The 25,546-nt window shown below is 38.5% G+C and overlaps 1 protein-coding gene across 1 annotated transcript; it reads left to right on the plus strand.

The window, feature by feature from the left end:
- The first annotated feature begins 238 nt into the window (after positions 1 to 238).
- Positions 239 to 25,524, plus strand: REDIC1 (regulator of DNA class I crossover intermediates 1). Its single transcript, XM_074540035.1, has 14 exons — positions 239 to 1,042; positions 1,978 to 2,025; positions 10,996 to 11,035; positions 13,065 to 13,200; positions 14,622 to 14,754; positions 15,252 to 15,318; positions 15,808 to 16,011; positions 17,938 to 18,044; positions 20,584 to 21,125; positions 21,410 to 21,482; positions 22,147 to 22,207; positions 22,780 to 22,840; positions 23,570 to 23,652; positions 24,230 to 25,524. The coding sequence occupies exons 4-14, from the start codon at positions 13,098 to 13,100 to the stop codon at positions 24,836 to 24,838; spliced, it is 2,043 nt and encodes a 680-aa protein (XP_074396136.1). The 5' UTR covers positions 239 to 1,042; positions 1,978 to 2,025; positions 10,996 to 11,035; positions 13,065 to 13,097; the 3' UTR covers positions 24,839 to 25,524.
- Positions 25,525 to 25,546: the final 22 nt, after the last annotated feature.

Genomic DNA, 25,546 nt, shown 5'->3' on the forward strand with positions numbered 1-25,546 from the left:
CGTGGCAGAGGGCGGCGCAGCCGGGCCGGTGGCCTCGGGCAGCCCCGGGTCGGAAATCGGCCGGGCGGCCGCGGGAGGGAGCCGGGCAGCGCGGAGTCTCCGGGGCAGCGCCTGCACACTGCGCGTAATTGATTTCCTGTCCTCTCGCCGAAAGGAAACCGGCATTGTGCACTGGCGGCGTTATTAGCCTAAAATAACCCCGACCCAGTCGCACGGCCCCTGCGGTAAAACACAAAGAAAGCCACAGTAAAGACAGTTGTCTTGCTGCTTTATTTTTCTGTTTTCCTTATTATTTATTTCTACTGCTTCATTTGTTTGCAAAAGGTACTGAAATTGCAGGGCGAGTTTCAGAGTACTTACTTACTCTGGTACTTTTACACTTTGAAACTATAGTACTAAGGTAACTGCATGAGATAGTATATGATAAAACATTAATTTAGAGTGTGTATATAAAAGAGTATTTTTAAAACGTGATACTAGGGGTATATGGCAGTGGTGAAGAGCCTGTTTTTTCCCTAAAAATGGAGAGTGAGGCTATCTGCCTCACAGTAACTCAGCAAATACTGTGTTAAATAATTCACATTACTGTTATAAAACAACCGCCTATTGAACAGAGTGCAGTGATGATGTTTAGATAGCAACACAAGCTTCAGGCTGAACAAATGATAAAATTAATTTGAGAGCAAGAGAGGTTTGCTTTTAAAAATCAGACACCACTTATCAAAACATTCAGGTGCCTTCTAAGAAGTCCAGTAAGCCAAGATCAGCAGGACAAAGAAGGAAGCCAGGAAGATCTAATTCTCATTTCTTCCTAAGAGGTTGCAAAAATTCAGCCCACAGTAGTCTGGACATTTAGGTAGAGAGGTTATGGGGTGATCTTTAAATATATTCTACGTTTGCCAGGGAGCTTGGTCCAGAGATCTGGACACAGGCCCTTGTAGCTTTTTTTTTTCCTACATGCCTGCATTCCTACAACTCAACATAAAGCTAGGAAGATGTCAAAATCTGACCTAGCGCAGTACAGAAGACATTCAGTTAGTAGGTAAGCCTGATTTCACTGCAGATTATTTCGTCAGTAAAATAGATTTTTTTTCAGTGCACAAAGATACTGGCTAAGTACTTGTTTTGCTTATGGCTTCTTATTTTTCAGATCATGCTCTCCACTGGATACTTCCCTTACTGGCTTGTGTGTAGCACAGCATACTCTTAGATTTTGCCAAACCACAGCTATTTGCAATATTCCATTACTCTAGCATTTTCTTACCAAGGGGAAAGTTCACAGATCTCTTTCGGTTCTGTGTATCTGCTGACCTTTCACTTCACAGGATCCTGGATGACTGAAACTTCTGGTGATTTGGTGGTAGTGCAGACGTACACCCCACATTCAGATCTGTGGGAACATTTAAGTGAAGCAAATCTAACCACACAGCGTTTCAGTCAATAAAAGGAATGTATTTCCTTCTTTTGAAAGGATGAAGAAAAGACTGAACTGTTGTTTTAAATAACCCCTTTCTTCTGTTCTTGCTGTCTCAAGAGTTTTGCTCTGCCACAATCCTGCTCAGTAATCCATGCACAAACTCCTCTTTGTGGAGCATGGCCTTAGGTGTTAGATTTTTTTTTTCTTTTTACTGCTGAAAGCAGGAATTTTACTACATTTAGTCATAATAACACTTCCCAATAGTACTGGAAAAATAACTGCCAAAACTGCAGTAATATTGGTGCAGTGTTCTGTGCTCTGTAATCCCCCCATTTTCTACTCATTTTATTATAAACTTCTGGAGATATGTGTAATCAAGTAAGTTTGAGTAACTGAAGCTGTGGAATTGAAGGGATGTTGATGTTAGATCCAGACTATTTAGGGGATTATCCTTTCTTAAGGAGAAACTCATTTTTTAGTGTCAAGTGATTGTTTTTTTAACATAAGGTTAGTTTTCATCAAATGCACTAAAATAAGTTGTGTGCATTTTTTAAATATAGGAACCAATAACTGAGGAGGAAGAATATCTGTCAGCAATAAGTATCAGGGTGAGTAAAGTCCATGAACATTTGTATATTCAGGAACTGGAGTGTAATCATGACAGCTGATGGCTCTTTTTTATCTTCTGTTTTGTGCCCACACCAGCACTTCATCCTTGCATAACTCTGGTTGTGATGAAGGTAGTGGAATTGGAACATGCAGGCTGTTATGCAATAGATAATCATAATCAATCATTACTCAATGATCATTTTTTCTACCATGTGATTTAGTGTTTGAAAAAAATGATGTGCAATTTTTTAAGCAAAAGACCATTTATCTGATGTCTTGTATGATCCTAACAGAGGGTCCAATAGCTGTAACACCAGTCTGCAGTAAACTGACCTTTCCCTGCTGCTTGTGGAGTTATCCACTATGCCATAAGGACATACAAAATTAAAAAAAAAAAAAAAAAAAGTAGAAATAGAAAAATAGAGAGGAAAATAGAATATAATAATGGATATAAATTCTGTGTGAAAAATATATAAATTCTGTGTTTTGAATCATTGCTATTTAGGACCTTTAAGATTTAGATGCGTGTAGTCCTGCATTCAGTACATAGCAATTTCTGTGTGGACCAGTGTACGTGAAACATGTAATATGAATCCACACAGTGCTTGTTTTCAATTACTAGTAGTGAACTGTAAATAATGTCCAAAATATGATGTACTGCAATATGGTAAGCTAGGAACATCCTAGCTTAATTTTTTCTTTCATTTTGAGCTGTAGGTTTGCATAGTGGTGTGGGAATAGTAGGATTTCATTTGAGCCAGATTCAATAGAGTATGAACATAGAAGCCATTATTCAAGTAAATACTTTTCTCTGAAGTACTTCCAAAATTTTTATTTGCTTTAATGTTATCACTTACATAAGTACAGAAATGCCCCCACAGAATTAGTTTGCAACGTCAGGGCACACCAATGGCAAATTTGATGTTTTTTATCAGAAAAGGATGATAAGATACCCTGACCTTTGATTTCAAATTCGTGTCAGCAGAAATTATCTGTTAATTTAGTCTGGTTTAGAGAAGCTCTTGGCTATATTTGTATACCTCAGTAGAATATCCAGACACTGTAAATCCTTTAGGTGTAAATCCTTAGATCTAAGACAAGCAAGAGCTTCAGTTTTAATGGCACAGATGTGGAGGCTTGTTGAAGAAGTGTCAGTGTGGTGAGACTGGCCTGATCCTGCCAAGCTGTAGATTCCAACTCTTTTGGTTCTAATGAGGCTGTAGGGGTACCCAGACTAGGCAGAGCTGTGTTATCACAAGAGAAGACAGAGGAAACAGGAGGATGCTATTCTGTTGCTTGGCTCCTGAGTGTGAGCATCACAGAGATGGTGTAAATGGGGTGCATTCCTCCACCAGAAGTCCTTTTTCCCTTACTCTGTCTTTAGGGAGATACACACTTGCTGCTGTAAATTTGAAGCTTGCACGACTTGTAGGTTGTAATAATTTACCCATAAGAGATTGGGGTAATCTCTCTGACAGGACAGTCAATAGCAGACTGATCAACAATTCTGACTTCTGAGAACAGTGGTATTCTAGAGAGAATACGGCTCTAGAAAGAAATATAAACAAGCTGTTTTCCCTTTACAGAGTGAGAGGGAGAGGGAAATAAGCAAGGGTAGAGGTCAATGTCAGCTGCTCCAGGCATGGTAAACTGTCCAGTGATACTCTCAGACAAGGAATTTCACTTTTAATATTTAGGCTTTAATATCTAAGCCTTTAATATCTAGATTTCTCTTTCTTGTTAAACTTACTCCATACAGATAATTCAGCTGAACCAGGATGTGTCTCTTATGCCTTCAGAAGTCTCAAATGCATTATGAATGTTTTTCAGGTTTTGCTTTAAATCTTAAAGGTTTCTATTCTCAGATCATCTGAAGAAAATTCTAATGCTGCCTTATTAAACCTTTTCTCGAGTGCATTGTAAACCCTTTAAACAAGCTACATGCCAAGTGCAAGAGTACAGGCATAAGTGGTAAAATCACACAGCTAATGTCAGTTAACAGTGATGATACTGGCACTGCCCACAGCAGGTCAGTGTTCTACTCTGTAAAAGTGAACACAGGAATAAATTCAGAAAAACCATTCTTTTACTCCTGCACCCCAAACATGGGATCTGCTGCCATCCTTTTGTCACACCTCAAGAGTTTATTTGAAGGTTTGTAGCTGATATGACAACAAAAAGATCATCTACTGCAGTTTACTTATTAACTCCTATTTGGGAGACTTCTAAATATTAAAAATAATCAAACAGGCCAGTGCTTCACCCAGCACAGTATTCTGTCTCTAGCAATCACTCTAAGCAGATACCCAAGAGAGAAAAAAATTGCAATTTAATGTGATGCTGCAGCTTCACCCAACCTCTGGCCATTTTAAGCTGTGAGATTTTTGTGAGACTGGGAGGATTTGCTATTAAACATTCCTTACAATTACTCTTAAAATTACTTGTTCAGTCTCTCTTGAAATGTTGTAAACTCTTACAGAAATAGAAACATCTGACAAGCCATTCCTCAAATTTACCATTTCATATGTGAAGAAGAACTCCTTTCTTAATTTGACCCTGGCTCCCACGAGCTCCACTTTATGTCCACTTGTATATGATCTGGAAGAGGCATTCAACAACTCTGCTCACTCTCTTCACCTCCCCCCTCACCTTTCCCATACCACTTAGGAGTTTGTCAGCCTCTATTCCATATCAGTTCTCAGTGCTTGAGTGCACGAAAACAAGAAATAAATAGTCTCTTCCCTCTCCTTTGCATTATATTCAATGGCAGGACCTTCCCTATTATTTCACAACTTCTTTATTTTCTTAAAACCTTCAGTAACAGATGTTGTCAACAGCCTTAATTAAATCCATCAAGACAGCAGCAATCACTCTTTTCTACATTTGTTCTACAGAAACTTCCATCAATAGAAGCTCCACTGGCTTTCTACATGCTGTAGTATTGGAGATAATTCCTGCTGGTTTTTTTGTGCAGAAGTGAGCTTTCCAGATTGCCACAAAATTCTTATTTTTTAAATTGTGTCACATTTGCCACCCTCTGGTCTCCAAGATGACTCCAGATTCAAGTGGTCCTTTCCACAGTGCTGCATTACAGAATTCTTCATTGAATACCATTTAGTCCTGGTGCTTTGCTGGTCTTCATTCTGCCTTGATAAGATCATGACCTTGTCTGCTGTTATTTTCCCTGTGGACAGTTCCTCACTGTTCCTGTTTCCCCAGGAAAGATTCCTGCATAAAATTCGCCCCCATTTCCCCATCAATGTATGCTGATGAAAAAACCTAACATTTCTGTAACATCCAAGTCTCTTCTGAGCACTCGTGCTGTTCCTTGGCCATTGATTATCCCTTTAAGGCTTTCTAGAAAGATTTTGCTCCTAGTTGATGTGAATAAAAAATATTTAGTAGTTTGGTTACTTTGCCTAGTTGTTTCCCATTTTTTCTGGCCTGTTGCAATTGTATTTGTATTGTTCTCCGAGTTTGTGTTCCCCTCTGTTATCTTCTTTTTGCTATGGTTCAGACTGTCTCTAAGTCTGGTATCCTGCAGCTTTTTCCTGACCCCTTGTAAGGATTTAATTGTCTTGGCTCCCTCTCCTAATTTGCTTTTGACACTCCCTAATTGGAGTTTGGCGCAGCTACAGAGGAATCTTTGGTCCTTGTTAATATCTATAGAAATACTGTTTTTGTAAAGTGAGGTTTATCAGTACGAGACTCTGTAATTGACCTCATGCACTGTTCTCCATCAAGCCAAGGATGGCACTTTGTCTTGAGAGTTCATTCTGTAAAAAATTATTCTTTCCATATAATACCACCTAAGAATGGCACCTGTTTTATATAGCAATGTGTCAACCTACTGTTGTCAGTGCTGCTGTCCTGGCTGGCGGTTTGCCACGTGGATCCAATCCCATGTTCTTCCCAGCTGGGCACTGAATTTTGATCTAGACAGATTAGGTGCTTCTCTCTGAGCTGGCCAGTGTGCTGTATTTGGAAACTTATTAGCCTCTCTACAATCTTCTGTCTCTCCACCCTTTAAAGGTGAATAGGGGAAGGACTTTTCATTAAATTAATTGAAAGAGAGATGTATCTTTCAAGAGGTACTTTTAAAAGGGGAGACTTTGTTTTGAAATGAAGCTTTGTTTTGTATTTTGAACTTCCTTAGACTCTGTCATGATTTTGCAATATCACAGCCATCTTTTAAAAAGTACTCTTTAGGGCAAAACCATCAACCAGGTTACTATAAAACACCACAAGGTCAGTGTTGCTTTATTTCTCCATAAGCTGGTCTCTCAAGGAAGGGAATGGCATTGAGTATGGAAGAAGGCCATGGAAGGCCTGGAAGAAGGCCATGCAACTCTGTAAACAAAGTTTAAGCACAGCATTTGCCAAAGAAAATCTTCCACTTGGCACAGAGTCAGGCTTTTTTAAGTCATGCATTCCTAGCAGTAGATAATTAGGTCACTATTTAGGAATCTGAATAAGTGTATCCTGGTATTTAAAAGTGCCAGAAGTTCTCACCCTGGATAGAAATGGGAAAGCATTTTAGTTCATCTACATCTTTTATGCAGTTTTCTACAGATGGATTTAGTTACCTAATGCTGGATATCAAGATCAAACAAAAAATCAAAGTTAAAGTATGTTAAATTAACATTAAAAAATCAGTAATGTTGTAAAATATTTAAATGTAACTGTGAAAGTCACCAGTTTGGGTTTATTTTGGATTTTTTACTTAACATTCATCTCTTTAATAATTCCTTCCTTTATAATGAGCATTAGAGTAGGACACTTGCTGGAAAGGGGAAGGTTCATTAAGAAACATGAGAACTATTTGCAGTTAGTTCTGAGAAATTTCTTGGAAGTGCATCTTGTCTCTGTTTCTCGCTGCCTCTGGTGGGTATGATTTTACATAAGCACTGTCTCTTCACTCCAGGGACTGTGTTTAGGGAAAGAAGCATCTTCAAACAGGGTACAATAGCAAATCAGCAAATCAGGGTGCAATAATGCTGCAGACAGAGTTGGCACACACTTTGAATTCACAGTTTCATTGTCTAAATTGGCTGCTTCCTGTCTGGGTGTGTTGGGACATAGAGTAGGGGCCTCACTTAAATGCTCGAGTCGCCCATCAGAAGACCTCCTTCTCTCTTATTTGATTATTTAGAAGTTCTGTAAGGACCTACTCAAAGCTGGATGTCAAAAGTTGCACAGTCAACATTTCAACACCAGCTTCCCTGGAGAAATGTTTTCCTAGACTGCTTTGGGCTGCTTTGATATGTTTCTTATATCTAGAACTGATCTGGTAATGAAGAAGCATGTCAGAGAGGAAAATTCAGGGCTGAAGGTTGGAAAGCTGTTCTGAAGAAGATCCTGTATAATAGTTTCTTAACAAAGGAACATGAGATATAGTTTTTCTGAAGAGTAGCTATAAAAGTTAGAAAAAAGGGAAATCTTTAAATTTCAGTCTTTGACAAATAGAGGAAGACTCTTTGATCTGTTGTTATTTCACTTCCCAGAGAATCAACTAAGCTCTATGAAACTCACTCTCATGACCTTTTAAAAATTAATAATTATATCATACAACTGTTTGAAATTATGCCATAATTCAGAAATTCAAATGAATTATTGCAAATTTTAACATGTTGACAGTCAAGGCAAAATATGCAAACATTGGAAATATAATAATATTCGTCTCAGGTATTATTTCATTTTTTACTTTGCCCTCCTTAAAAAAGAACTGAAGTTTTATTTTATGATTGTTTGAAAGGTCAGTAGCTTTTTTTGCAAGAAATAATTTGAGGAGAAGATTTATTATGTGGAAAAATAAATAATTAAAGCAGCCATGTAACTTCTCCTGGATAACTACCAGATAAAATAAGTAAAAAATAAAGAAAATCCCACTTTTTTCCTTTAAATCTAGACAGTACTGTGAAAAAGTAAGAGTAAGGGTGATATAGGAAATATCATATATTAAAAAACAAATGTAAAAGGGATTTGATTATGTTATACATGAAACTACATCTTAGACATAGTATTAGCAAGTTCAACATTTACACTAGATACAACTGAAAATAAAAATTATTATTTGAAGTGAAGAAATTAAATAAATGTTCAGTCTGTCATCTGTCACATTAGCTGTAGAGACACATAGACTTAAAATATGGATATAATTTATCAGGAAGATTTTAATCTAGTGTTGTTACAAGAAACAATTATGCATACTTATCAGATTCTATAAACAGCCTAGCCAAATTAGAAGTATTAGAAAGAAAACCATCTTGGCTAATATTTAATTTTAGACTCCTAATATCTACTCTGAACACTCTTCACATTGTTGTACTAATGGTAACCAAACTTTAGTACCCTGAAAAATGTTCAGCTAAAGATAACTCAGGAAAGAAACACCACAGGAAAAGATTCATGTAGAATTTTGATGATTGTTTTTTAAATGGGTGCCTTCACTTGCTGAGATGATGGAAGTGAGTTATAGGGACGGGAGCGAGTGGAGCTGTGCTGCTGCCAAGAATCCCTGAGTGACTCTGCACCTCTCCTCGAGGGTTAGTCACATTTACACTCAACAGCTCATCAGGCAGGACCAAGGGTAACAACAGCTACCTGTAGAAAATGCTCATCGCTTCCCCTGTTGCCCCTAAAATACCTGAGGAAGAGCAGGATGCAGAGGAAAGTGCTCTCTTGTCCTAAAAATCACAGTGGTTGTGGCAGAGACAAGCTGGATCTGAAAGACAATTCATTTGGGACGGCAAGATGCTCATGACTCCCTTGGGAAAGGGCAATGGCTTTGGCAGCAGCCTGTATGTAAACACCTGGGGTAGAAGAAGGGCAGCAGCAACCAGGGCATTACCATCAGTGCCTCACTTGGCCGTCTGCATCCTTCCCCTTTGTCTTTCAATCCCTGTACCACCGTTCCTTCTCCCCTGCCAGCCTGGGGCATGGGCAGCAGCTGCCCTGGTGCTTGCAGGGTGGAGGAGGCCCCGCCGAGGGCCCTGTGGCCCTGCAGGGAAGCTGCAAACCATCCCAGGGTAGCCATTGCCTCTGCCCACAGTGCCAGCAGCGCCCAGGGCAGCCCTCCCTCCCTGCCTGCCTCCTCAGCAGCCGAAAATGAACTGGGTGGGTGGCAGTCGGTAAGTGAAACTCTTCAAAGCCGACAGAAACAGCTCCATGCTTTGTCAGTATCCCTCACAGACTGGGCACCACCACGGTGTGTTTAACAGCCCTGATGCCCCCTCACAAACCAGGCACTGCCATGTTGTGTGTGGCAGCCATGGGGTCCCCTCACAAACTGAGCACAGCCATGGTGTGCGCTTCAGTCCTCGTTTCCCCTCACACTACTGTTCTGTCTCTCCACAGAACAGTAGTGCCCCAGTGTGTGTGTTTCAGGCCTGGTGTCCCCTCCCAGAGCAGCAGGCCGTGGTGTGTGACAGCCCCGGAGTCCCCTCTGGAGCCAGACTGTGGAAGGTGCAGGTGCCCTCCCACCCCAGGCAGGGATTCACGTTTGGGCTCTTGTCTCTCCACAGACAGGAGCTGGCTGAGGCCTTTCTCACGCCCTCACAAAAAGCAGTGGTTACCATTTGGGGAAAAGGATGTACAGGTATTGAGAGTCACTGAAATAGTAAAGCATCACAAACTGAGTTTAATGGTAAAGAAAGAAAAAAGATAATGTTGTCTTTCTTTGGGTGCTATGCTCTCTGCAATCTACTAGAAATGTAAATCCCACAGATTTTGTCAGCCATTGGGAAGCAGCATTGCTGAACACAGCTGTGGAATCATCCAGACTATGCAGAATCAAACTAAAAGAACACCCTACCCATCTGAAAGTCTTCCCAGCAAACTGAGTTTTCTGAATGTTGCCTCTGTGAAGCAGGAGGAAGGGAGAGTTTCACTTGGAAAAAACCCCAAAACACCAACCCAAGCTTTGTCCTAAATGCCTGCCTCCCATATCCTCTGTCAGAAAACCCAATGTGTAGGAGTACTGCACACATTCAGTAAATACAAAGCAACCTGCTGCTTGCTGCTGCTGGTAGTATCTGTCAGGGTTCCTTGGGTGAATCTGGGGTTTACATTTTAGATGTCAGAAAAACTACAGGTCACTGGGGTTTCCTGCCCACTGCAATGTTATATGCATATGTTTGGAAAGTTTGCTCTAGTTTTAAGCAAAAGGTAATTCCAAGGGAATACTCTATATTTCTAACCCTCACAAAAAGTCCTAATCTTAATGACCTAAGGACTGCAGCCATGCTCACCCTGCCCATGGAACAGTGACCCCAACTTCCAATTTTATGCACCAAGTCCTACAAGCATTTCACATAAGGCTGTGTTTGACAGGTGAGACAAGTAGTTGGAGGTATAACTGTCTCCTATATTGAACAAACAACAGCAACTTGTACTGTCAATCTGTTTTGCTTTCCTGTTTTACAAAAGGTCCCCAGTGTTCTGGAAAGTCCCAAAAGGTAAAAGCTCATATAGTGCTCCTTTTGTTTGCTATTGTAGTTTTGTAGCTATATTGCAGCATGACAAAGAAAATTAGGAGGAAATGATATATTGACAAAGACTTCTTAAGTTTTAAGAAATTACAAATTGATGAAATGTGCATTACAAGTCAAATGATTAAAAGCGTTTTCTGTTTTCTTTTTTCATGTTAAATGTGTTTGGTAACCTAATATCAAATGTGTTCCTATCCTTACTGGAGTAAACTGGGATCAGTCAAAATTAGTTCAACAGAGATATGTTGACTTTGCTACCTGAAGGTTTGATCATTATAATATAACACAACACAACACAACATAACATATAACATAACATAACATAACATAACATAACATAACATAACATAACATAACATAACATAACATATAACACTAACATGTTTGTGTCCTAAAACTCAGAACCACTCATGAGAGATTCAAGCCATGAGTCAAGATTATACTTTTGCAATTAAAATAACAATTATTTGCATTTTACAGAAGCAGAATCATATTAAAGCAAGAAAGGAGAAAACAAAAGGTAAACGGTTTCAGCCATAATGGATTTTATATTGTTATATAAAAGCTTTAGTAAGTTCACTTAGGTAAAACTTTCAAAGCATTTGGAGTGAGATTCAAAACAGTAGCTAAACAGTTAAATGTGTTTCCCTGACTTTGAGAGTAAAAGTCTTGTTCTAGATTTACTAAACTGAATTACAACAAGAAGAGAAGGTGTGAATGAATGAATTGGCCTGTGCCCAGTTTTGGCTTTCCTGGATTACTTCTGTTACGATTTTGAGTTGGTGTGTGGGAACACAAGGGATTGCTTGAAGCCTCAGGTAATAACCATGTGGTCAGCTGGCCCAACACACACCTACACAGCCATTCTTCTGGGCCATGTAAAAGGATATTAGGCTCATTAAAGTCCTTCTTCTGGCATTTGCAAAAGGAGGATGGTTTATTTGTATTTTGAATCTGAAAGTGAAATAAGGGAATCAAACTTATCCCTGGCATAGCAGGAGACATTTCAAACAGGAAAGAAAACAGCCAGAGAAAATTGCCATAACCATAATAAGTGGAGTCAGTTTCCTCCTCAGCAGCAGGGAAGAAAGAGGCAGTGTAGGGAAGCTCCACCACTGAAGCTGATACCCCCAATACCCAGAGCAGGTGCACAGGCATACAGAGGTTGAGGAAAAACCTGCTGACTGTATAGAGACAATTACTCAAATTCAAACATTTACATATGGGAATGTGGGACCAATCAGTAGCTTGTCCCCATCACTTTCCCAGTTTCCTGGAGCCTTTTGAGCTCTCTGTTTTCTCAGGGATTACTGGTCTAAGCCACATAATTTATATTACAACTATGTAATTTGTTTCAGTGGGGAGGGAAAACAAGAAAATACAGGACTGTTTTTAGCAATGTAGTACTAAATTACTAAATACAGTGGTAGTTTTCTAATTACTATTACATATTTATTAGTAAATTGGTAATTTAGAGGTGATGGGGAAAAAACATGTGGGACACTGAAGGGAAGTGGTTACATTTTGGGGGTGTGGGTCCTAAAGTCAAATGAATTTTGAAGTGTTGATTTGTACACAGGATGATTTTACCTTAGTGAAGATATTCATCTTAACTGAAGAACAGATATTTTCCATAGATAATATTATCCTCCATAGATAATATTATCCTGGGAAGCTAAAGATAATAATAAATAATACTAAAAATTAGTTACCAACAAACATGTTAGGTATATTAGTTATATGTAACCTGCAATCATGACAGGGATTACATTTCAGAAGAAAAGCCAATGCTATTTTTTGTTTTGGCATAGCCTTCAGTTGTCAATATCCGTATTTTTTTTAGGAAAAAAAATCTTACTGGCTTTAGTTATTTATCTGCTGTAATTAATGATTTTAGGATGGTTATTAACAGTCTCTGCAAAATGGAGATGTTTGTTTCCTATATTATTGTCCTGATAAATTCAAAGTGTCAGTCATATCTCTTTTTATTCCTTGTAATAAAAATTCTTTCTGAATTCCTAATCCTAGAGACTCTTTTTTATTTTTTCCTTTTTTTTTTTGCCAGAAGACTATTTTCTTTGTCAGGAGAGAAATTTGGAGAACAATAAACTCTGTGTCATTATAGATGGCACATCTGGTGTATGTAATCTTGCTGATTTATTTGCTTATCTTATATGCTTTCTGAAAAGATCCTTTACATTTTTTTAGGACTTTGTCCTTGCCACATTTGGTATCTTTTATTTTAAGAAATATTTTTAGTGGTTGTACACAAAGTTTTAGAAATGAGCATTTAAGGACTAAATTTTTGACATCAAGATAACAATGATTTATTTTGAATATGACCAAATTATATTTACATTCTTTTTCAAGGCAATAAAAATAAATTAAGAGCCAACAGGGCATGAGAATTCAGAGATACTTAACCATGTGCTTTTATATTAGGACTAGTTTGCTAAGGCTTGCTTGCTAATTTCAAAAGAATTACCTATACTGGTAATGCATGGTTGAAGCTTCTGTCAAAAAGTTATTCTCTCCTTTAAAAAATTAAGGAATACTTTGAAAGAAAGAAACTTAAGTCAAAAATGAAGCTCCTGGAAGTATCGTCTCCTAAAAGTTCAGCAGTCAGTTTGGATCTTCTTAATCTATATGTGGTTAACCAGATGTCAACCAAAAAAGAAAACACTGGTGAGTTTTGGGTATTCTGACACATCAGAATTTGTTATTCTTAACTATTACTGCTGTTATTTTAGTTCTTGCTCTTCCATTAACATCTTAACCCTCAAGTAAATGTTGTTTTATTTTTAAAGTAAAAAATTGTATGTTAGTACAAAAATTATGACTGAATAAAAAGTCTGGGCATTAGAGGAATCAAATAACCCTGGCTCCTGCCTACTTCACCTTTAAAGCCTTGTGCAGTGTCCTGGTTCCAGGCCAGGCCAGGGTGAATGTTTGCAGTAGCCAGGACAGGCATGGCCAGGACCCTGAGGAGATTCTGCACCTTCTCACATCATGCATGGGGGAAGGAGTCCCATCCTTCCGTGGGCAGTGGGAAGTGAGTGGCCAGGGAATGTTGTGCTCCCTGTGGTGAGCACCTGCCTGTGAATCATCACTCTGCTATGAATATAATTCCTTGTTTCATTGCTGCTTCCAGTAAATTGTTCTTATCTCAACCCCTGATCTTTACCTTTTGTGCCTCCAATTCTCCTCTCTGGCCTCTGCAGAGTGATGGGGAGAGGGAGAAGGAAAGGGAGAGGGAGATGGAAAGGAGGGAGAAGGGAGAGGGAGCAAGCAGTGCATGGTTTGAAGTGTATCTGTGGGAACACTAAATTGGAGAATACTGTTCCTAAACCACTACACACACTTATTACCTTCCCCATTCTAGTCATTAATTTTACCCCACATTCATTTATTTTTCCTTTTTGCTGTTGAATGCATCAATTTCCCATCCATTTCCTTTTTCATAACTTTGGAGGCATTTGGAATAGTCTTGTCTACCCAGTTCTACCCAGACTATCTTTCATAAAATCCATTATTAAACTCCTTGAGAAACATCACTAAAACTTGAGCCCTAGCTCTTTAAATGTAGATGTGGTACTTAAGGGTATGGTTTAATGGTGGACTTGGCAGTGCTGAATTAATGATTGAATTCGATGATCTTAAAGGTCTTCTTCAACCTAAATGATTTTGTGATTCTATGATTCTTGTCATCTGTGACATATTCATAAACCAGATTATGGGATATATTTTGTCCTATGCTCAGAAGAGTAGAAGGCAACTGAGGAAGGCAACAGAGCCTGTACACACACAGTGGCTGACTCAATAATTTTATATTATTGTGCCATTTAGAATAGAGTTTTTGTATTGAAGAAAGAATAAATATTAATAAGAACAAATATTAAATAAGAATAAAATTTATTTGTATTAAAGAAAAGAAAGAATTGTATTAAAGAGTAGAGTTTTTATATTTTGTATTAAAGAAAGAAGCAAATATGGCTTTAAATGGATTAAGAAATATAAAACAACAGCTTTTGTACTCTAATGAAAATTCAGGAACCTCTGAACTTTCTCCAAGCCCAGCACTGACATAACAAATACATTCATTGCAGAGAACTTGAGGAAGCCAGTCCACATTGATATCACTGAAGATGAAAAAAAACCCATCAGGAGACATAACTTAGAGCTTCCCACATCACCCCCACGTACACAACACAAGTCAAACTTAGATGATCTCCAGAGCAGGTACTTGTATAAAATAGGCAATAGTTATGCAATAGTGAGGTTCTGGAAGAGGTATTTCATTATAGTCTTAACATTTGGGGTATTAAGAAAACATAAACATGCCATTGTAAACAGGAAAGTTTCACAACCAGTCCTGTCATTCCAGTGGTACTCTTACATGAGAGAGTAATTAATAAATTCTGAATAAAAAACTGCACATGAAGCTGAGAGATTTTTTTTAAAATGCTTAAGTGTCTGTACTCATGTCAGGTACTTATACTAAGTTTATCTCAAGGAGCAGGTTATTCAAACAGCATTATGCACTTACACTGTTTCCCATCCAGCTTTAGACCCCCTGAAGTGACCAACTCACAGACAGGCTGCTCACAACTGCCTAACAATCAGGCTGTTTTAAGATGTGTGGAAAAATATTTCTAAGTTATTCTGAAATTAATGTTCAGAATATTTTAATTGTTTCGATCTTGTATTTCATAGGGTGTTTTTATTCCTTTTGCAAGGTTACAAAAGCAAGTTTTGGAAAGCAGAAGACAACATCTCTCAGAAAAAGTAAAACACCAGCATAAGGTAAGTTTATTATTCTTATGATATAAGACTAAAAATGTGCAGTAATTACTGTATTTTTAAGTGATTTTTCAAAGAGTGGACAAATCTAATGGATACTGAAACACATGAACTCTTCTTTCTCTTCAAGACTATATGGATAAATTATTTTCATGCTGCTGTATATTTCTTGAAAAAAAGCTAAAAATGTATTTATATCCATCTTTCCTCAGGATAGCATTTGTGTGCATCCTTCAGATTAAGTAATTACTTACATGTTTCCCTGAAATAAGCCCTTATTCCCTTAAGTTTTTAGTGAAAATTCAGTATATAGAAATTCTATATTCTATATCTGAACTCTAATTTTGTATCAGAATATAGAAAATTTTCTCTTCTTAGTGGTTTATGTGCAGAACTGTAAAAGATACAGAATAGCTTGATTACTTTGAACTTTATGCTTAAGTCAAAACAGTTTTAGCTAAATAAAATATGTCTTTGTTATGTTTTGTCTAGCTCATTCCACAAGTAATGGAATTAGGCTATGTTGATTCTAGTATGGAAAATGAAGACGACTTGGCAAGAGTTTTTAGTGCTTGTCCATTGCCCTCCTCTGGTTTTCAGTTCTCTAACTGTACACAGCTTTCAGAAGAAAATTTCAACACAAAACTAATGGGCAATGTTTGGGAACAGATCTATGAAAAAAAGCTGCAAAACCAGGTTTGGTTAATGTTTTACTTCCATGGAATTACTTTAAACTAACTTTCATTTATTTATTCATGGTGTGTAAAACTAGTGTAACTGTAATGGTAATTATGATTGATCAACATTTTTTGTAGGCTGGTGGCAATGAATGTTCTGTACATACAAATATATTTATTTTATTGTTCTGAAATAAGCTCAACTTGAGCTTTTGTTCACTGAACTCTGTGTTGCTGATATCTGCAGAGAGAGAATTAATCACATACTGGTGGCTTTCTTTTGCTTCTGGCTTGTAAATTTGGTTAAGGAAATCTGAAATATATGACAGGTAGAAATACAGCTTTCCTAAACATACAGTTAGTGTAACTGGGTGTTGCATGATCCCAGGTGATCCCATGACCTAAATTTTTATCTTTTAATGTCTCAGTGATTAACACAGTTCTTACAGTATTTTCAGTGCTCTGCTGTTTAACTCTTTACTTTTAAGAAACAGTTGAAAGTTATTTGTTCTGCTGCATATCGCTATTTTTTCTTTTTGTTAACTTTGTGATTCTTAAAAGAATCATCCTTAGAAAAGTGATAGCAAATATAATATGCCTTATTTTTAGCAAATATATTAGTCATTGGAAATGATAAAAAAATTATGTGTTTCACCAATGGTATTCTGAAGTTTTGAGGTAAGTGAGGAAGAAATGCTTGAGGGGTCTCAGAAAGGGAGATGATGGGTTGTTCAGGAATGAGGAGGCCAAAACTCACGGGAAGCTGACCTGAAGAACAAAGAAGCCTGAGAAATATGTTTTCAAAACACAGCTATACTGTGCCCACTGCTATGTGCAAGAGAATGATTTGATTCCAGAGGCCAGTTGGGCAGAATCAGGGAACCCCTGACTGAGGTCAGATGCAAAGAGGGATGGGTAAGGCAGGATGAAGACAGAAGCATCCCCTCAGCTGGGAGGAGTGGCATTAGGATGGCCAGAGCTGAGAATCACAATGGGTGAGAAGAACAGCAAGGAGGACTTCTGCAGGTATGTTATCAAAGAAAGGAAAGCAAGGAAAATGCTGTCCTCTGCTAAATAGAGTTGAGACCTAGTGAAAGATTACATGGAAAAGCCTGAGGTACTCAAAGACTACTTTGCTTCAAAATTTTCAGGCAAAATCTGCTCTCTGGCTCTTCTTAAAAGGCAGTCAGGATTTGAGGGGAGTTTAATGAACCAGAAGGGAAGAAACAAGTTAGAGAATCCATTGTAACTTGGACATAAAGAAATATATGAGACTGGGCAGAGTCCAACCTAGTATATTCAGGGTGTTGGATGACATCACTGCAAGGCACACATTTATCACCCTTGTAAGGCTGTGGTGAGCAGAGAAGCTTTCCAGTGAGAAGAAATACACAAATGTTATGTCCATCTGCAAAAATGTAGGCATGATCTGGGGAAGCATCATCTCACCCCTGTCCCTGGAAGGATTAAGGAGCTAAGCTCCCAGAGGCAATTCCAAGGTACATGAGGAAGAAGAAGATGTCTGCAAACAGCCATCAGATTTTGCAAGGTCATACTCTGCCTGGTGGCCCCGATTGCTTTCTGTGATGGAATTAGTGTCTCTGGGAATTAGAGAGAAGAGCAGGCATTATTTACCTTGACTTCAGGAAGGTTTTTGATGAAGTTTCCCATGGGATTCTGGTAGCCAAAACGGGTGGCTCTGAACCAGATGAATGGACAATAGGATGAGAAAAAACTGTCTGTTACTGTCATGCTCAAAGTAGTTGTCTGTTGGCTAAAGTTTGTTTGGCAACAGCTGGGCTGTAAGGAGGTTTGGGCTTCTGCTGTAAAGATGTAAAGAAATAAAAATAGTGGAAAAATATGAGTATTATTTACAAACCCAAGCTGAAAGTTTTAAAGACAATTATGTATATTCACAGTTTGACAGCTTCTACTGTTTTCTCAGCCAGGTAACAGCTTTGATCGAGACCCTTGGAATACAAACCCTCCAAGCCAGTGTATTTTGAGGAAGTCTGATACAGTGCCTCAGGAGCTGTTCAAGCCATTTGATAAGTAGGCAGCGATTTTACATTAATGAGGAAAATAATGGTCAAGTTTAATTAAGAAAAATACTGAAATAATCAAAACCTTATTGCTACTTGTTTTTTTCACTGACTGTTTTTCAAACAAAAATTGAAATAAAATAGAAATACTAAACAAAGCTATTTAAATAAAAATCTGAAGCTATTTAAATAAAGCTATTTAAACAAAATCTGAATTTTGGGTAGGCACTTGGAACCATGATCTATTTTTTGCAATGTCACAGACATGACAGCATTGCTGAATTCACCTTGAATGATAGCACAGATTTACAAAGAGGCCACGAGGAGGGGGAAGCTGCCCCAGGTGTTATTAGTTCTGGGCAGTGTTGCAAGTGCTTTTCTGACATTCTTGATGCAATAGCAATTGAGCATCTGCACCTGCATTATTTATGCTAGGGGTTCCAGGAGCACCCATTTTCTGTCCTTCTCTTTCATATGTGATCCTACTATAGCTTTCTTTTTTCCCTATAATTGATTCAATAATACTTCTATGAGAATATACACTTTGTTTTTAAAAGAATGGATAGAAGTTGAGAATATATTTCTTTTTGTTATGTGCTGATTAAAAATCTTTCAAATCACAGATGATTTAGGGCCAGACTTATTTGTACTGAATATTTTATTTCATTTTCTTTCCAGCAGCTTTCCTTGGACCTAGAGGTCTTACATAGCTAATATTACTTTATTCCTTCTATTCCATCAGTCTGCCATTTGGTTGAAAGTTCCTGTCCATCTCTAGCTTAGGCTGGATAGAGACATAAAAAGGCCATACAGTATTTTACTGTTCCTGAAGGGCCTGCAGGCTGTTGGCTTGGGGAGTCAAGTGACCCATAAAATCACTGGCCAAATAATAACTAAACACATCAGTCCCTTTAACTTCCACTCTTCTTGTGGCTTCTCCTGGCTTTCTCCAGCAAAACCTAAAATGAGCATAGAATTCATCTTGCTGCTCATTTGAATGAATTCTCAATTTATATCTTTACACCGAGCCCTGTATAACCTTATCTCACCTACATCTCTCTGTTCTCCACCAGCCATCAGGCCTGCACTCATCTGCTTATGTCACATCCCCTCATCTTCTACCCATTCATGGGTCACTAACACCATTTCCTTTCCAACTGCTCTTCAGATCCATTTCTTTGTATTGTCCTCATTTTGTTTTCATCCATTGTAGCCATAAATTCTTATACCTCAAGAGATCACAAAAATTCTTCTGTGAAGGGAATTTCTTTCAATGTATGTGAAAAGTAGGGTGTCAATTTATACAGTTGTTTAATGTAACATGCTGATGATGTAATCAATGCCCATAATTCTGAGACCTGTGGCACTTCAAGGTTATTAAATATTAATTAAAAGTTTTAGTGTCATATTTCCTCATCTACTCTTACATTTTATTTTGCATAACAAAATATTCAGCTGGAGTTGAGAAAGGCTCTCTGAATTGCTTCACGAAATGGTTGTACCTTCCTCATGTAGATCTATCCAAGTATCTTCTGAAATAAACTCTTGTGTGTTTAGTCTTCTAAAACTGTCCAGGTGAGGTTTCTGTAACTAGAGAAAACTAGTTTCTCATTTAAATTCCATAGAATCTTTATCCCATTCCAAGTATTTGCTGATCAAAACACCACAAGCATTTTCTCCAGTAAGAGTTTTCTGTAATGCATTGCAGTTCCAAGTTCTATTGACAGCCTTGCTTAGAATGTTTTAAAGAAAGGGTTTTGGGTTTTTTTTTTTTTTTTTTTTTTTTTTTTTTTTTGAATGGCCTTTTTTGCCAGATCTCTGTCCTTCAGAAGAATCTCAACTTTTAGCACAGAGTTTCTGAAAGGTCAGTCAGCAGATCCAGCCTGGAAAAAAAACCCAGTGAAAATATTAGATTAAGAGCCAAGTAAGTGAAAGCATGATGGCTTTCATGTCCATGATGCTCACATGATAAAATCTTCAAAACCACTACTTTCAGAAGTGGGATAGGGAAGTAGAGGCATAACAAAATGTCTGACTGGCCTCCTGACAGTGGAATAGAAAAATTCTGTGCTGAATCAGGATTACTGATTTCAAATGAAAGTCACTTGTTATGGGCTTTCAGTATGGAAGAGAAATACAGTCTTAAGCAAACTACTTTTATGAATGGAAGAAACTCTTTTCTTCTATTTCTTTTTCTCCCTGATGTGGCCACCTTTGGTCAGCTGGTGGAGCAGCAGTGACATGCTGTGGCTGATTTTATAAATCACAATTCTCTGTCCAGGAGGATGTGCTCCATGGCTTTGTATATTTGGAGACATTAAGAAATAGAACCCCTTTTAAATCAATCTTACCATAAAGTAGATATAAAACATAGTAAAATACTCACTTTTCCAGTTGAAATACTGTATATTTAGGACAAAATGAAGTGTAACGAGCAGTGAAGTTTTTTATATTTTTGTCATCAAATTATCATAAAGTGTTGTGCTAACAGTATTTTGCTTGTTTGTGTACTCAGCAAAATGGTTTTTTCTCTTCTACCCCTGTTACAGCTCATTGCCTACCCCCAGGCCAGACTACATGAATTCTGCCAGGAAAAATCCAGTGATAATAGCCAGTAATGAATCAGAAAACTATGAAGGAATAAAAGAACCAATATTTGATGTTGTGAAAGAAACTGCAGGATTGAAAGATGGAAGTGGTTGTTCCTTTCTGGCACTATTTGAAGAAGAGAGTCAACCAATCCATAATAATTCTTCCACCAAGCATTTTAATTCTTTTTCTAACCAAAGGAATAATGACCTTTTTTTCACTGTTCCTGATCTTCGAAATCAAATTACCAACAGAAATTATTCTTGCGACACTAGAAGGGTTTATCCTGGAATCAATGCAAAAGAAGATTCTGTAGACAGACACCTTGAAGGCATTTTCACAGCTCCAGAACAGGTTTTCCTTAAAAGTAATAATGTGTCAAGTACAAGCTACAAGGAAACAAGTGCACTTCATAAAACACACCGGCAGAACTGTCATGAGGGACAGCACTACTTCATGCCCTGTGAACAGAGAGAAAGAAGAGCAAACCTTGAAAAAATTGGTGCGTGTCATATTTTAAGGACATGTATTCTAGGTTTTATTCTCCTTTTAAAGACAGATGTTCTTATAACCAGAGATGTATCTGCCCCAACTGAAAACATCATGAATCTTCAGAATGCAGTCATGTAATTTTAAAACTCACCATTTAAATTATTTTAAAAACCTGACAGAAACTTTTATTGTATTTATTCTATTGCAAATAGAATAAAACTTTTAAATAGTATTTATTCTATTGCATTTCAAAATCAAAGTTGTTTTTTTTTTTGTTTTTTTTTTTACTTTTAGAGACATTTGCTTATTACCATGATCAGCAGAATATCTTAAAGGAGAATGTGCAGAATTATTCAAGAAAAAAAAGGTGAGTGTCATGGAAATTAGCAATCTATTAGCCAGTGATAACTGCAGAGACTTTGCTGAATTGGAGAAATCCTGCTAAGAGCATAAGAAGGCAAAATTCTAAACAGTATTACTGAGGACTTAGGTTTTCTTAGTGAAAATAATACTGTACAATGTGAATAGATCTATGCCCAGGAAAGCCCATTATGCCTCTGTGTATCTGCCCATAATAAGCAGACAGAAACACTGCTGCATGGGGCAGTTTGGAGATCCTGAAGTTAAGCTGTTGATCTGTCTTGTCTTCTAAAATACTCAGTCTCATTCCACTGGCTACAGACCAAGTGTTTCCTCTGGGCTATGTGAGTGCTCTGTGTTTTACTAAAGACTTGTTTTTCAGAGACTGATACATAGTACCTCCCATTTTACAAAACAGCACTATCTTCTGTTATTGCTTCAATTCCCTTTTGCATTTCAACAGAAATGAAGTTTATGAAAAACATATTCTTGGTGTTAAATCTCAGGTTCAGAGATAAGTCCAGTGATCTCAGTAGTGGGAAGCATTTAATGGTTACTGAAGACAAAGTAAAAACTGAAAAGTCACCAGCAAGGAAATTAACTCAGAAAGAAAAAAAAATACTGGGGAAAAATCACTTACCCGAGAACTTGTGTTTGTTTGCCTTCCTCAGTGACGACAAGTCTGTGAAGGAAACATCCTGGAACCAGAACCATGTCTTTGTATTTGAAGAGGTAACTTTTAAAAACATGTCCTTTTTTTTCAAACCCACTGTTTGCATGATTCATTTGAGGTGGAGAAGGATTGTCCACAACAGTTAGAAACTGAATATTCACTGAATTAACGACCGTGGAAGCTTCTTTTCCATCACGGTTTATATGAGGAATTCAGAAAGAACTGCTGCTGGTGACATGGTTCAGATAGACGGGTCCACAGTTCACATGGCTTCATCCACACTTTAGCTGATGCCTGAAAGACACTGGGTAAGTTACCCATCAACACTTAGGGTCAGGTTCTGGAGGCAATGCCCAGACGATGCAGGATGCTTCAGTATTATAAAGAAGCTTTGTGCCAGCATGCATATAAAAAGTGTTTCAGATGTCTTGCCTGTAGAAGCCATTTATGGTACTACTCAGGAGTAAAAGTACCTCTTAAAATAATTTGTGGTACAGTGCAGTGATTCCTTTAGGTAATACAGAAACTGAATGTTCCTCTCTTAACCTGAGATGCTGATCCAGCTGAAGACTTACTATTTATACCTTTTATTTTTTACTTACTTACTTACTTTACTTACTATTTTTAACAGTTCACAACAGCACAAGAGAAAGGGTATAAGTTTGGACTGAGTTCATATCTTCAAGAGATGGGTTAGTACTATTTATACATTATCACTTAAAAATGTTTTCTTTACATGTGGAACTGAAAAAGTTACTTTTAAAGCCAGGGAGAATGATCTTTTTAGGATGTTAACTTTGATAAGGGCCGGTATTTCTGATTCACAGCACTGTAAAAAGAAAACTAGCATTACCAGGTAACTAAGAATTAGCTGTGCTCGCTTTTCCTTGAAGAGTTATTCTCTTCCACTGGGCAACATGCTGTCACTCCAGGTGTGAACAGAGGGAGGGGAGTAAGAGAGGCAATCCTACATCCTTCCTGCTCCCTCAGTAGCTGTAGGGTTGTGTGCTGGCTGCATTTCAGAGAAGAGGATCTCTCAAGGGCCTCCAAGAGAGAAATATGTAACTTGTATGGCAGCCAGCGTGCACATGGAGTCTGCTGTGCTCTCGGGCAGGCTCTGCTCTCCAGAGTCCCTCCTCTTTTTGGGTAGCCCAGTTCTGCTGCTGATTAACAGCACAGCTGAGGCTTTGGGGGCCCCATCTCACAACCTCTGTTAAGATGTGTTGACCTGAGAAGAGAACAGAGGAACTGGCTATCGCTAAGAGCTAGATTGACTTTGCTAACATTTTGTTCTTTAAACAGTATCTTAAACCTGCATCAGAAATAGTAATGTTTAATTCTACATGCTGTACTTGAGAGTTGGATCTTTGGGGATTGTTCCATGAGTAACCTTTTCTTTCTTTTTCATCTAATTTTTCAAGATGTGGACTCACCACTCAGCAGCCAGTCTTACAGTTACTCTCCAAGGCAGACTGAGAGCTGTTTGAGCTCTAGTCCTGACACAGTGAGTAAATCCTTGTGGGCTGGCAGGGCTTTATTTGAATCATATCTCTATGCCCAAGTGCACCTGAGGTTGGGTGTAGCTGGAATCTAGTTTTGTTTTGTACTAGATAACTTCATGTGTGAAGAGGACAAGAAATGATGAGCTGCAATTTTTCCTAAGTAGTTTGACAGACATGTGGTCTGTTCTCTTGATAATGGCTGGCCTTGTGGAATTACATAGCATGACTGTGGGAAGATGCTAAGCAATGTTCTATGCTCTTCCTCTATGTATAGCTGCCTTCCATTACATGCCTGTAAAGCAGAATGATTTGATGCACTGTGTTTTCAGTCATTCTTGAACATAAAAATGCCATGGTGTGAGAGTATAAATTGCATATGAGAGTGAGGGTCTTCATTGGCCACCTTATATTCACCAAGAACCATCCTTAGAGAAGGAACAAAAAAACCCCCACAAACAACCAAAAGCAGACAGTTCTGGCCTTTCTGTTTGTTTCACTTAGCTATTAGCAAGCCATTGCTTTAGTCCTTAGTTACTGAACTATTTGAGCAGTTACAATTGTACAATTCTGTTCAAGCAGTCTGAAGAGGAAGACACAGCCAAAAAGAAGAATTATCTGAATGAACAGTCCTTGAAGGCACGTGGTGCCAACCTGCTCTCAGCCTCAGTGAGCAGAGAGGCCCCCAAGAGCTCTCACACCCAAGGTGTGGGTATGAAGCCCAGCAGCACTTTGGCTAGAAAAGAAGCAAACAATCTTCAGGAGAAAGACTCTGATTTTTGTGCCACAGAGGAGGAAAATAAAACCCACGCAGCTCTGTCTCAGGGCCCATCCCAGCACGCCCTTAGGAGGGAGCATGTCGGTAGCAGCACCAGGTGCGATGTGTGGTCGCAGACCGAGGGCTCTGTGACCGTAGAGAAGGTGGATGTGGGCACCCAGTGCGGCACGCTGAGGGTGTGCGGCTGTGGGGGATCGCTCCCCGCTGCCCGCAGCCCGGGCGGGGTCCCCGCTCCCGGCACTGCCGGAGAGCAGCAATGGCCGGCGCGGGAGGGGCGGCAGCCCGCGGGCAGCGGCAGCGCCGCCGGGACAGGCGCCTTCTCTGCCGAGACCGAGTACCTGACTCTGGCTGGCAGCAGGACTCTAGAGGTGCTGGACTACATTGATAAAATGAAGGGGGGAGAGAAGCAGTGATCGACTGTAATGGCACGTTAGGAACACGGTAGTTTTGTCCTGTTCTCAGTGTGTTTCATTCAGTTGGCATATTCTGGTTTTTCTAGCATGGGTAGGCAAAAGATACTTTTACTGTTTGTTTGCTTTAACTATCAATAATTATGGGCTTCTGTCTACCTACTGCTATCTCAAAGTATGAGTTTCTATAAATATCCAACTATTAACAAAGTGTGTTACAATAACCTAGTAAATAAAAACATTGGGAATTATATTGTTTTCCCTGCCACATATCTGTAGGATTCTGTAGTTTAGAATTGATTGTCTGTGTTTCTTTTAAGGTCATAAGAAGATGTTGTTCTACTTCAAAAAATATTTAGCATGGCTCTGAGTTCAGAGCCATTGTCTGATTCTCACCCATTTTAACAGAAAAACTTGCCTTTGTCATGTGTTCATACTAAACACAAAAATGGGAAACAGCGAATGTACATCTGCACACACAGAATAGAATGTAATTTTAAAAGAGCTAATTTTTTTTTTAAATGCTCCATTTTCCTTCCACAGCAGATCCACTCATTCATTTTCTGGCTGTTAATCTAAAAAACTCTGTCATGTGTTTCTGTATTCTGTCTGCAAACTGAAAATCTGAACTACTTTCGTTGTCACTTCAGTATTTGTGTGAAGCTACAAATAACAGCAAATAAAAGTTTCTGATAATATTGTTTCTAGGTT

This window comes from Zonotrichia albicollis, chromosome 4, assembly GCF_047830755.1.
Source record: "Zonotrichia albicollis isolate bZonAlb1 chromosome 4, bZonAlb1.hap1, whole genome shotgun sequence".
NCBI lineage: Eukaryota > Metazoa > Chordata > Aves > Passeriformes > Passerellidae > Zonotrichia > Zonotrichia albicollis.